This window comes from Stegastes partitus, unplaced genomic scaffold (genome assembly GCF_000690725.1).
Source record: "Stegastes partitus isolate 25-593 unplaced genomic scaffold, Stegastes_partitus-1.0.2 Scaffold662, whole genome shotgun sequence".
Classification (NCBI taxonomy): domain Eukaryota; kingdom Metazoa; phylum Chordata; class Actinopteri; family Pomacentridae; genus Stegastes; species Stegastes partitus.
The window spans coordinates 148,180-162,656 of NW_007578393.1; the positions used below are offsets into that span (position 1 = coordinate 148,180).

The 14,477-nt window shown below is 37.7% G+C and overlaps 1 protein-coding gene across 3 annotated transcripts in view; it reads left to right on the plus strand.

Moving 5' to 3' along the window:
• Positions 1 to 993: 993 nt before the first annotated feature.
• The window catches only part of rgcc (regulator of cell cycle), a 14,639-nt gene continuing 1,155 nt past the window's right edge, over positions 994 to 14,477 (plus strand). Inside the window, exons 1-5 of one of the 3 annotated variants that reach the window (XR_520500.1) lie at positions 994 to 1,159; positions 1,413 to 1,586; positions 6,455 to 6,562; positions 7,341 to 7,403; positions 9,190 to 9,486. Coding sequence is in view for 2 of the 3 variants with exons in the window: in XM_008290253.1 (XP_008288475.1) it covers positions 1,132 to 1,159; positions 1,413 to 1,586; positions 6,455 to 6,562; positions 7,341 to 7,414 (384 nt within the window). In the remaining variant the exon portion in view is untranslated. Of the gene's footprint in view, positions 1,160 to 1,412; positions 1,587 to 6,454; positions 6,563 to 7,340; positions 7,415 to 9,189; positions 9,876 to 14,477 lie in introns of those variants that run through there. The other 2 variants (XM_008290254.1, XM_008290253.1) reach the window with 2 other exon arrangements.

Consider the following 14,477-nt stretch of genomic DNA (forward strand, 5'->3'; position numbering starts at 1 on the left):
GAGTGAAATAATTCAAGTTAATTTAACTTAAATCAGAGTCTTTTTTATTGTTGTGACAGCAATTTGTTCGCTCACAGCCTGATTTATCGACAAATTCTATCTATGAAAACACAGCGAATCAGTTTGATGACTTGTGTTGACATGACGATGTAGCAATATTGTTAGTTTTAATTCAACTTTTAGCATTAGCTGATTTAAAATTGAATCCTACCAAACATTGGAGTAACTTAATTTGTTTTAATTTGCCAACTTAAGGACTCAGAATGATGGTAATTTAGTATACAACACTTTAAATTAATTTTCATAACGTGGAAATACTCGTTGAAATTGTTTAATTATAAGAAGTGTTCAACTTTAGGACCTGTGTTTATGCTACCAGTCATTACATAATTACAATATATTGGGCAGAAAAGCAAAGTTTAAATATTGCACATGGCTTTCCTGTGTGTTTTTGGACACATAACACCTCATTTGCTTCATTAAACATGAACAATTAGAAAATTTACAATTCTAAAAAATAGTTCTCTGTTATAAATAATCAGCTGGGAAATTTCATGGTGATATCTGTTGGTGAGGTGTTCAAGATGCTTTGAAATATGTTTGTTAATCAAAGCTTATGAGGTCAGAGTTGCCTTTTCTTTAGTTTAAATGTCATGACCTTTATCACTTAGTGCAGTGAGTGATGCTGCAGCTCGGTGTGTGTTCCTGTTAATCACACTTTGGCCTCCTTCTGTCAGGATCTGCCCGGTGATAAAAATATGCTCACATTATTAATATCTGGAGATCACACAAGCTGTTTACAAACACACTGTTTATGAGGGAGACGTCAGCGCACTGGAACCCCATCCGGAGCCTTTTTTATTGGCTGAAACACACACTGAAACACACACACACACACACACTGAAACACACATTACACACACTCCCTCTACAGTGCGCACCGCCCCTTTTTGCGCAGTTCCCGTTAAAAGGCGGCGCTGCTCGGCCTGCAGCGTCAGTTCACGAAGCGCAGAGCTGCACGGTGGGACACACTGGAACTTTACACTGAGGGACTCTAATATCCACACAAATATACAAAACGCACATTTTTGTGGACAGAACTGGATAATCTGTAGCTTCAGTGGTAAAAACATGAAGTCTCCAAAACTGAAACCTCAAGGTAAGTACGATCATTTCCTTTTCCATCCTGTTTTTATTACTTTTAGAATTTAAATTTGCAATGAGAGAAATCGCAGAAATACTACAATATCATTCTAACAGCTATTTAAATAGTCAAATTGTAAATATTCTGCCATAATATCAGGCTGTATTATCATCATTTGCTTTTCTATATCATGGTTCCTGCGTAAATTCTTTGCGTAAAACCTCAATTACGCGCGTAAATGTTCATATTTTTGTGCTTTTTCTTGCAGCAAAGTTCATCAACGAGGAAGACCTGAACGACGTGCTGTGCGAGTTCGACGCAGTGATCGAGGACTTCACGTCGCCGGTGGAGAAGCGACACTTCAGGTACGACGAGCACCTGAAGACGGTGAAGAGGAGGAGCAGCGCCAGCGTGAGCGACAGCGGCATCAGCGACTCAGAGAGTGAGTCTGGATGAGATATCTGCTCCCCTGGTTTGATTCTAGTCTCCGAACCTGACATTTAAAGTCGCTTCTTGGGTCATTTAATGACAGAAAAAGCACTTTTCAATAGAATTGGACTCCGGTGTGCAGTTTAGTTTAAAATTAGATGAATTTGGTCATCTTAGAACAGACAAAGTGACAGAGTGACAAAATAGTGACTCCTAAGGCTCCAGATTGGAGATCAGGCACTGTGAAGACACAAAAAAAAAATGGGTTTGATGTCTGTATTTGACTGTTTAAAGCTAAAGATATGCAAAGAAAATGAGTCTGTATGTTTCAAACCTTATGTCTGGAGAATATGTTTTATATCTTGGGGCACTTTGTACATTTTGCGTGACACTAAATGTTATTTGCAAAGTTTAAAAAATACATTTTAAAAAAATCTAATTTTCTGCTTTAGACCAACATTTATGTGAGGACAGGATAATGTTGCATCAACTTAATATTGTGTCTAATTTCAACTCAAATTTCTGCATCCGTTGTTTTAAAACCAAATTCAAGTTGATGTAACTTTATCAAATTGGCGCGATAACAACATTTTAATAATTTAAGTAGATCTAACTTAAATCAGTGGCTTTAATAAGACTTCTTAATGCAGTTGGGACAAACTTGATTCAAGAGAGATTTGTTCACTCAAAGCCTGATTTATAGAACATTTTACTCATAAAACATTGATTCTGATGAGCTGCGTTGATACAGTGATGTGGCATCAACCTAATATTAAGTGTAATTTCAACTCAACTTATCTGAAACTGAATTCAAGTTGAGGTAACTTAATAAAATTGGCTTGATAACTACAGTTTGAAATTCATTCCCCGGCCCTACTTTACACTGGAGTGATGTTTTTATTCATTTATTTTAATTTCCCAACTTAAACATGTCATAATTATGGTAATTAGGACATGTTACACTTGATCCTAGTTGGGACAATTTAATTCTTACACCTTTGTTTATGCTACTCATCACTGTGTAATTAAAAACACCTTTGACTGGAGAGGAAACACTCATTCCACCAACTTAATAAGGTTCGTTGGTTGAACATAATTTCACTAGAAGTTGTCTTAACTCAAGAAGACTAATGTAAAGTGTTGCATTAATGTTTCTTGGTGAGCCCAAATTTAGTGTAGCAGCTCAATGCTTCCTCTACAAAGGTATTTTTGGCACATTTTATCAAAAAAATTGCAGCTTCTGTGATTTGGATATTGCACATGGACATATGTAGATAATTTGTCAGTGTTTTGTTTGTGCTGCTACAACAAAATCTGCTTCATAGATGTTGCTCCTCCTTCGCTGCACTGCAATATCTGATAATGTACGACACAGAAGGTGGTAAGCTGTTGCATATATGTGCAAGTCCAAACAGAGGAAGTGATAAAGAGAGAAAAGGAAAAACTCAACTCGCATCACAAGATGTTTACATCAGATTGGGCTGCATATCTTGGCACACCTGCCCCTGTATTGTGGCTGCGTCTTTAAAAGTTTTACTGTCATACATTACTATATTACTCTACCATACAGCCTGTTAAAAGCTGCCTCCCCAGCTGCAGAGTGGCCCCAGGCAGGCTGTAACCCAAATGGGAAAGCCTCACATGCTGACACACAGAGAAAAATATGCTCCAGGTCCCCATGTGCAAAGATAGTTTCCCAAACACATGTGAGTGGGCTGAGGCTTGAGCAGGAGGCGTGAAAGGAGCTTCATGGTCTCTGGGTTTCTGGAAAGTTAGTCTGTGGAAGCGTTTAGGACCAGAGAGAGGATGTCCGGACTATCACATGCGTCACATGATACTCCAGAAAGCAAAAAACTGTTAGAAAAAAAATAAAAAAAATTAATATTCTGGCAGCTGGTTGTCAAAAAAATTAACTGAAAACATTGTAAACATTTTTAACTGTAATATTTTTAAGCAATTTTAAATTATTTAAAAAAAATTCCCTCTTTTGTTAAATTATGGATAATACATATTAAAATAACAGAAAAAAAGTATTAATTTAAATGTTAACTGAAAAACATCAAAACAAAACATGGCCAAAACTGTAAATCATGTCCATGTAGTAAAGAATCTGTCTTTTAACAGATGATAATTTCACCTTTTTCCAATATTGAACTGTACATTTACACCATTTTGCTGCATTCAAATCAACCAATGATATCATTATTTCTCAGATATTAGATAATATTTGAAAAACGGAAAATATTCATCATAAGAATTAAAAAATTGTGAAATAAACAGTCGTTTGATAGATTTTCAATATTTTGTTAAATTCATAGATTGTCACTCAAATAATCAAAGGTGCCAGCTTATTTTTAACTTTTTTTAAAAACACTTTTAAAATTTTACAGTATTCCACCATTTACTTGAACATATTTTTTCTGGCACTTTTGCATTAATGTCACATATGATAATGTGTATTATTTTTTACTTTTTAATGTTTAATTAAGATATTTACATGTGTGAAAACAAGTAAATTACTTTTAATATATAATTACATATCTGTGTTTTGACAGACTATTGATGCTTTAAGCCAATGAAAAACAAATTAATGTACAATTACAGAACAAATACTTATTTTTCTGTTTATGGTCAAACTGTGTCAAATTTTCGAAATAAATTTACAGGAATAAAATTTATTTTAACAGTAGGAAATACCTGCGAAATTCCAATAAATTAATTTTAATAAGATAAATGTATTTTAACTTTTTCTTTTAATTAATATTTTATAGTTATTCACAGATACGGGGTTTAATGTCATTTTATTTATTTTTTTAGAAATAAAGAGAAAGTTTATTATTGCATTGTTAATGTTTCAACTCCAGTGAGGTGATCAAGCTTTTGATATGCATATGATAATAACCTAATTTCATGCATTTTTTTATTCTCTCTCTCTCTCATTGCAGTTAGATAATTGCATGATAACTGGGGTTTTAGTGGTTTGGTGAAAGCCCACAGTGTTTACCAGTCGAGCTATTACACAACATCAGCAACACAAACACAGGGAAGGTGTTCAAACGTGCACTAATGGGCTGTTGATGTGCTCACGGGATCAGATTCCTGCCTTAGCGCTGCTGCTCTCCATGGCAGTGACCGGGGATCTATTGTCCCGCAGCCTGATGGATGGACGGACCACTTAGGGAGCAGATAAATGACTAAAACAGAGTCTTGGAGCTGCACCCTGCAGTGGTGGTGAAGGAGGGAGGGAGGATAGAAAGGAAACGAAGCTGAGAAATGAGAGTTTCATGTTCAAGTCAAACTCTGATGCTGCTGCTCCTGTTGAGAGGCGTCTCCTGCCTCCTGCTGTGTTTTCTGGCCTGAGAGCTGCAGGTCAGAGAGGAGGATAAGTAGGTGTTCCACATCTGACACACTGTTACACTGGACTGAAGTTCTGCAGAGAGATAGGCAGCTTTAAATGCAGCCTACACTGTAAAAAAATAAATAAATTAACAGTTTTTTTTTGTTTTTTTTTTAAACAAATTACTGTTATTTTACTTTTTTCACCATTTCTGGTGAATTTACAGATGATCACAAGTAAAATCCCAGATAAGAAGAATTATTTATATTGTTAACATTTTTTAAAAAAGCTGTAAATAACATCCACATGCAAAATCAGTATTTTTATAAATAGTAATTTGTTTTTGTTCAGCCATAAAAGTGACACCATTTGTGTGGTAAATCAGCAACAAATATTGTTATTATATAGCTGTTTGCTATTTGGTTAAGTTTCAGATATTACTTAGTAAAATCCCAACAAGAAAAGTATTCAATGACACATTAACCTTAAAAAATAATATTAATTTACATGGTAGTCCAACAAAAATAAATACAAATCAGACCAGAAGTGTAGATAACATAAGTGTTATATTGATGAAAATATTTTCTTTATTTACATTAGATGAACCATAAATTAATTTTACTACAGTACAAAGTGCATGTAATGAGCTGACAACACATTTCCAGTTATTTTCAGATTTTTTTTTTATTTTGCAGTTTTTATACTGTATATTTACCATCACAGTGCAGAACTGTAACTGTGGAACTGTCAAGAAAACAGGTCAAAACAGTCAGAATCTGTATTTTAGAAATGATAATTCCTTCTTTTACAGGATTTGACCATAAAACTACACAGTTTTAGCAAAAAAAAAAAAAAGCTACGTGAAATTTTGAAAGAAGAATTTTACCAGATTTTTTATTTTTTTTTACAGTGTGATCACACCCTTGCTTTTATAGTCACACAGATTCTTCTATGAGAGCTGATAAAGACTAGCAGACCTTATCCTGTAGTACAAGAATCTCTCTGCTCTCTTCTTTTCTTACCAGACACAATAACATACGGTGAAAATATGTTGTGGTGGCTTGAAATACGGTCTGGCAGAACCAAGGTGGCCATTATATCATTTATGTGGCGCTCTGTGTGCAGATTTGGGTGGTACAGAGGAGACAGAAGCAGCATCCCAAGCAAGAGCGAACTCTGCTATTTGTCTCCAAACCTGTGGAAGATAAATCTTGCTTAAGAGCAGGGCAAGAGTTGGCTGATTTCAGAGACGTTATAGCTGTCACTGACTGCCACAACTGAGATGTAGTCCCTGAGTTATGGTGACATGCTCTCAAGTCATCCAGCGAAGCAGAACTTTTGCTGCTGGAAATACACCAGAGACCTGAACACTTGTTTGTGTGTGAAAACACCTGCACACGTATGCGCTTCATGTGTGCAACGGTCCAAAGAGGAAGGTTGTCATTAGAGGCGGTGATCAGAGACCGACGCTGCTCCACTGACACAGAAACACCGAAAAGTGAACTCAATCCAGCTGGTCTGTGTTTTGTCTTTGGGTCTGACAGGTGCCGAGTCGCTCAACAGAAACAGCTTCAGCTTCAGCGACGAGAGACTGAACTCCCCCACCGTGCTCTCCCCCACCACCTCCTCACCTCCTCTTATGTCACCCAAACGTGAGTCAAGCACACAGTATCGCTTCACATGGTGAGAACAACAGCAAAGCCTCAGGTTAGAGCACAGACTGGATGTAGAAGATCAACGTAGCTCGCAGGTCTGAAATGAACATCAGTCTAAATGTCAGTTCATGCTTTCTGTGTCCACAAGGGTACATTTGGTGTAGATTTTGTCATTTGGCAGAACCAACATTTGTGAGTTTTGAGTCAGTACGAGGAGATTCTCCATCATCCAGCTTTCTGGTTCATCCTTCACACAGCTGGAACTGATGTAGTCACTGTCAGACTGTGGAGGTGCTTTGATTTGTACGTGAAGCCCAAACACAGTGGACAGTTGTAAAATCTCCAGAGATCCTGTGCTATGTCAACCCACTGTGCTCAACTTCTGTTTAAAAGCTTGTTCTAAAGAGAGACTGTACGACAAGACTCTCCATCATCCACAGCTTCCTAGTTCATCCTTAACACAGCTGTGACTGAGGGAGTCTCTGCCAGACATGAGATGTGCTTTGATTTGTACATGATTGACAATCTAAAGTCACCAGATATCCTGTGTTCCATTCACCCACTGTGCTCAACCCTGTAGTCAAGAACAGATGGGTGACATCACAGTGATGAACAGTCTGTAGGTCTGACCTGTTGATATGTTCTGGTGTCTTTAATATGGACTCAGTCAAACCTATAAGTCATGTAGTTAAAGACACAACATCCGTTCTATTTGCTGTGTCGTAACATGTGCTTGAAGATGCTCACGATAGAGCTTTCTTTGTCTCCCCTGCAGCCAAACTGGGCGACACCAAAGAACTGGAAGACTTCATCGCCGACCTTGACAAGACATTAGAGAGTAAGTGCTAAAGCAACCTGGCTGTCACTGATGTGTGATGAATTAGCTTCCTGCTGGCGCCACCCGCCACTCGGGATTAACAGGAGCGTTTGTTCGCTCTGTCAGCTACGCTAACGACCGCTCATAAAGCGACGCAGCAGTTCCTCCCCTCAGGTTTCTGAGAAACAGTGATGTGTCAGGCTTACCGAGTGGCCGAGGCATGTCACGAGGACCTGGAGGCCTCCGGGGCTACGCCCAGGAGAAAGGCAGCGTATCGCTTTTCAGCCGTCACTCAGCTTTCACGAAAGTGCTGCTACAAACACCATGCAGTCTGCACGCACCTCACAGCACCGGTTTCCTGTTTCATCCCATCCATTTCTGTCCTCATCCCTTTTGTCATGTGTATGTAGGTGCACTGTAAAAATGAAAAAAAAATCTGTTAACAAATTGATAAAAAAATACTGGAACACTGTAACATTTAAAAGCTGTAAAAAACATGAAAGTATGGGCAAATAAGTGTCAACAAAATGACATTTTAGTGAATGTAAATACAGTAAAACTGTAAAAAACAAATGACTATTTGTACAAAATACTGATCTTTGACAGACATTTTGCATAATTTTGTCCAGTTCTCTTATTTTTACAGTCAACAAGGACATTGAGTCCTTTTTATTATCATCTCTAATCATACAAAACAGGGAAAAGCTGGAGAATAAATAGTTGAGAAAATGTATTACCCTTTCTCAATACTTGATACATATATTTTTCCTGTAAAATTACAGCAAATATCTGTTAAATAACAATATTTCTTGACAATTTAAATGTAACATGAGTTTAATTTTCTGGTCGAAAATTGTGGAAAAACAAAAAAAACCTTCCATAGAAAAAGTTTTAATGTGGACATTATTGACATTGTTCACAGTTAATATTTATAATACTTTTTTTTTTTTTTACTAGATATTATCTACAGTTGAACAAAACAGGAAAAATCTGTAAAATCACAGTTGAAATAAATATTTACCTTTTTCCATAATATTCATAATTTTTCTTGCAAATAATGGCAAATTTATTTAATATTTATTATTATTTTTAACTACATACATCTCTAAAATATATTTAAAATAACAATAAACATGGTAAAAGATGTAGTTATTGGTTTTTGTAAAAAGAAAATGTTATTTTGTTTTGTCCGTTTTTTAACAGTCAACAGGTAAATTAATGCTTTTTTCCTGTGCTTTTACTAGATTTTATCTCTAATTTAAGAAAGCTGTAAAATAACAGAAAATTGTTCATAGAACTACAGTACAAACAAAAAATAAAACAAATAAATAAAAAATAAAATATCTGTACCTCCTGATGTTTCTGTCTTAGTTTAGGATAAAAAGTGCTGTTCTTTAAAGCTCATAAAGCACATGAAGGCATTTAGGGGCCACATCAGTAGAATGTCACCTGATCTAAGATCTGTTAAGCAGCTCACAGAGCATCACGGTTAATAACACGTCTGATTTGTGTTGCTGCTTCTTTTGCTCACTCGGGGCCTGTGAGTGTTGGAACTTGCATCAGAGCAGCAGGAATGCTCGCTGGGCTGAAATTCCAACTGTAAATGTCAGGAATGGAATGAGACAGAAGTGGGAGTTAGAACCTTCATTCCACCTTCACCGTGCTGCTCTGAGCTCTGTTCCTGGCCTCTGAACGTCCGTCTGTGGAGCCCTCAGCTCCTCCTGAAAAGTTCGTTTGCTGGTGTTTACGAGTAAAACCTGAGAATCGAGTCAGTTCTGATCATGTCTGTCCGTCTGTCTGTCCTCAGGCATGTGACACAGAAGCTGGCAGACATCTTGGAGCGAAGCCATGAGGGAGGAAGGGATGTCTGGAAGCCCCCCGAGCAGCTAACATGCCCCCCAAACTCTGAACCACCCCCTCACCAACAGGATGCAGCTGGATGGCAGAAGCAACTGCCAAAGTAGCTCCACGGCGGCATCAGAGCTCTGCTCACTCCAGACCACACGGCTCCTGGGCTGTACGGGCCGCAGGAAGGGTCAAAATTAGCTTTTTTCGTAGGATGGAAACACTCATGAGGTAATGGACTCCATGAAAACGCTGCAAGGTGGTGGAATATCACTGGAACATTCATCATCCCAGACCAGCTCACTCCCTCATCTGAACCTGGAGCTGCAAGAGTATTTAAAAGAAAAAGGCTTTTTATAATAGAAATATATTTGTAATTTTATAGAGCTTCTTATTGTAAATTTATCACTCCTGTTTTGTTTTTTTGGTGAAATATATTTTTGTATCATATGTAAATAATAATTGTTTCAAATTTTATTTGCCTCGGTATGGACTGGACAGTCAGATTAAGATTTGACACGACTGGAATAAAGTTGATCAAATGTGAACTTAATCCGCTCTGAGAAAACTGGAACGCAAAATGTGTATTTAATACAACTAATGCCTGCCAGAGATAATATTAAAGTATAAATGTTGTTCTTTTAGTAACATGTCCCTCCTCTCTTTATTTCCTGTGTCTCTGTGAAAGTGAATTGAAGCCTCTGAACTCCAAGCTGTTTGTGGGTGTTTTCTGTTACTTTTTCTCGCTGTGGACTCATTTTTCACAGCAACATAAAGTCCTGTACCCCCTATGGAAACAGCACCACCATGACTAGAAGGAGAGAGGACTCAGAAATGTCCTCTGTGTAGCATAACATAGTTAGAATCAAATCAAACCAGGTTCATTGTCATGTTGCTGTACATACACAGTAGTACAGGCAAGATGAGAGAGCGTTTCTTCGGGATTATTTAATTAGAACATTTACGGAATGAACGTCTGGGATAAGACACTAAACGTTCACTGCAGCTGTCTCATGAAGGGGCTGCTGTGTCCATGGGCGCTGCAATTCGTTGAACATGGTGAACCTCTTCAGGTCCTGGTAGGTCTTCATGGACACAAAGACACACACGATGGTGTGACGATGGTGAAGCTGCAGATGCTGCCCAGAGCTAGCTGTCTGTCTGTCCGCCTGGAACGATGTCGTCCCCTCCAGCTGTATGTCCGTCTGGGATGTTGTCATGGAGCCATGTTTCTTTAAAAGCAGACACACAGCAGTCTCTCCACTCTCCACAGGTTTCTCCCAGCAAACGTAGCTCATCCAGCTTGTTGTGGAGGGAGCGGACACTGGAGAGTAGGAGGATAGTCCTGCTGGTCTGGAGGGGTTAGCCTTTAGTCTAGCATGGATCCTGGTTCTCTTCTCCCTCCTTTTGTTTGCGTTCGCACTGCGCTTCCCTCTCTCTCGGGTAACTGCCGGCGTAGTCTCCGATCAGACTCCGCGTTGGCCCAGTATGTCCAAATCACAACCTATTGCTGCAGCGCCGTTCACTGTCCTGACGCTCAGCAAAGTCTCTCGGCCGCAAGTTTTGCAGAATGAACGTCTGGTATAGACAAGACTCTCAAAACGTTCACTTCATTGCCTCCTGAAGAGGCCACTGCACATCACCATGGCAACCAGAATGCCGTAAGTCATTAAAAAAAAAAAAAAAGATAATATATTTTGCATAATTAAAAACCTACCTGAAATCAACATGAACAACACCTTTTTAAATGCCCACAAGGGTTCCCAGCGCTGAGGCGTGAACATGGCTCTACATGTTAAAGATATCGTACTATTAATATGTGTGATTTGTCTCCTCTCTGCTCTGTGGAAACACAGCCTGCAGTTCAGTCCCAAAGTCCTTGATTTTTTTTGACACATGACTGTAAGTTGCAGCTGAGTCAGTCATGACTTTTGGGTTGTGCAGTGAAAAGGACAATTTTTAGTTTTTTTACAGAATCCCATCAGGGTAAATGGTTTATTTTTGGAGAATTTTCAATCAGACACAAGCTTCGATTTAATATTTCATCAGGTGAGTTGTTCAAAAACCGTGAGAAAGTTGAAAATCCAACAACTGACTCTGTGTTAGCAGTTTCCAGTTCTTTTAAATGGTTTTACTTTCATACGTTTTTAAAAGGTTTTGGGGTTCAGAGGGTTCACCTCGTCATGAACTGTCAGGTATGGCTGTCAGTTGTGCAGCAAGGTGCAGAATTTTTTGTTTTTTACATAAACTCATTTGGGTAGATAGGTTTGCAGATTTTCTAGTGACACGTGTAGAATAAAGTCATTTTGCTAAAATAGTACAATTTTACTGTTTTTTTTTTGTTTTTTTTTACAGTTTCAGGCTGATTAATTCTGTGATTTGGATGATTTTTTCTTTTTTCTTTTCTTTTCTTTCCGAGGGTTGATGTTTAGCTTCTATTCTCTGTGATTCTTTTGCTTTCTCTCCCTCTTGCGCCTCCTCATCCTGTTTATTTAATGCACATCCTGCAGCACACAGAGTAGAACAACTGTGCAACACTCCACAACACTTTGGAAGGTTCAAATCAAATCACACAAGCAGGTGTTGATTTCCTGCAGAGGTCACTGAGTTCATCTGAATAAACCCTCTAAGTCTAAACCCAAAGAGAATCCACATTAACTGATACCAGAGAGAAAGACTGACTGAACATATCCCTCCTGCAGGAAGACGGAGGAAGACGGAGGACATCCACCGCCTTCCAAGAACTCCAACAACACAGACGCTCCAAAATAGAAATTACAACTCTCTTACCTTCTGTGCTCATTAATCAACCGCTCAACAAAGCAGGACTTATGTAACTTCTTTAGCTACAGGGTCTATTTCCGGAGGCGGAGGGAGACAGCAGGGTGTGACCCCTCCTCAGCCGGCAGCAGCTGTGCTTCAAGTATTCTGATGTGGAGGCTCCCGTCCGTCTGCAGGTCAGAGGTCTTTCCCGTTAGGGAGACCTGCTTCCATATTGGTTCCTCAGTGGCAGAGCAGCAGGTGCAGACAGATATGCTGCAGCCTACGTTTCCCACAATGCACCTAAAAAATACAAACCTTTAAATCTATGCTGCTAATCTGGAACTCAGGCTTTCTGTTTTAAATTCTTAGCTTTGTTTGAACACAACATACTTCACACACTGTACACAAACTGTAATATTCCAACAGCTAAAAAAGAAGGAATATAATGAGAAATAACTGTCTTATAAAAATACAGTAATTTTTCATAATTAAAATTAAATTAAAGGCTAGAAAATGCATTGTAATTGCATTTCTTTTCTTTTCTAATAATGGCAAAACATCTATAAAATGATAATATTTTTGGCTGATTTTATTACAGTAAAACTTTCTAAGTTTACAGTCAAGCATAAAAGAAATTTTGCCATGTTTAGAGTTAATTCAGAAATTATTGTGTGTGTCTGTGATTACAATAGTTGTCATCTGTAACTGAACAAAACAGCACAGATCTGTAAAATAACAGTAAAAAACTATATTTTCCCTTTTTTTTCAACGACTGATATGCATAAATTTTTAATTAAAATTACTTTTTTGGTGATTTTAATAGAGTTAAAAAATATATTTCTTTTTTAAATACAGATTTTTGATGACTTTTTTTTAGAGTTTGGCCTGTTTTTATAGGTTTAATGTGTAATTAATTAAATAATACTTTTTTCTTTGATTTTACAAGTTGTTATGTGTAAAAACAGGGGAAATACTAAAATAACAGAAAAAAATAGAGTTAAAAATTTTCAGTTGTTCACATAATTTTGTCAATTCATGCATGTTTTCTGTGATTTTGCTAAATATTAACAGCAAGTATCTGTATAATAAGAATATTTACAGTACAAATTGTGTAAATTTTATGGTGGAAAGATGTCAAAGAAAAAATTTGTAAAAAATAAAGAGTTTTGGTGTGAATGATATTTACAACTTTGGCCTGTTTTTACTTTCTTTTTTTTTTAAGTTAACATGTAAATAATAATTACAAATTTGCTAGATGCAATCTGTAATTTAACAAAATAGGGAAAATATGTAAAGTAAGCATAAATCATTCAACAAATGACAGTTAAAAACGTGTCATTAGTACACAGCAGTTTGAAGTGGAGATGCTCAGCTGTGGCATGAAAGCCCCACATGGACACATGAACAGATTCTATTTAACATCAAAAGAGCCTCAAAGTTTTGCTCTCATATGTAAGAAGGCCGTCTATCTATTTCTTTCTTTTTCATGCATCAGTTGCTGTTTGCTTCTGATTTCAGCTGCAGCCTTTGATTTGATGTCACATTCAGCCTGGTGTTTTGAAGTGTTGCAGTAAAGTCTCAGGCCTCACAGCTGTGCACGGCCGCTGCAGACCTGCTATCGCTGCACGCCAGTCTGCATTACCGTGATGGCAGGAAGCTGGCAGGGAGACACCGTGTCAGGCTTGTTTCTTCTGTACAGTTGGCAGAGTGGAGCTGTGGTCCGATCACACGGGGAGTCCACCGATCTGCTGTGTGTCTGCAGGCAGCTGGCACCGATCTCAGAGTCCATGTTGACACAACACATGATTAAAACAACCTCCCCTCCTGGCAGCGGCAGCATCTTTCTGGCCACATGGGTTCAGTCCCACAGGAGTGTTGGCCTTGGCAGTGGACAGCAGCGCTGGAAGTGTGGGAAAGCAGAGCAGCGAGACACCGAGCACTGCTCTACACGCTGCATAAAACCACTGGTGTTTACCCAACAGTTTACTGGTGTTTCACAGATTTTCCTTGTTTTGTTATAATACAGATCAAATTCTGTGAAATCTCAGAAAACAACTATTGACTTAAACATAAAAGAAAGAATGGTCAAAACTGTAAATAGTGTGTAATGCTTTTACAAATACTCATTTGTTCTTTGATCATGTGTGACTATAGAATTATGCAGTTAATACTGTATTTAAATCCACAAGAACATCATTATTTTAATCAAATTTGATGGTATAATGGTAAAATTGCTGTTATTTTGCATCTTTACCTTTTTTGAAAAACTACAGATAATAACTAGTAAAAGTATTTATTCACATGCTGACTGTAAAAAAATAAATAAATGTAAATAGCCTCCACTTTAAATAACATCTTCCTCCAAAATCTGTATTTTAACAAATGCTAATTTTTTTCTATTACAATTTGTAACTGTAGAATTACACAGTTGTATTGTATATAAATCCACTCAAAATATCCTTGTTTTACACATATTAGCAATTATAC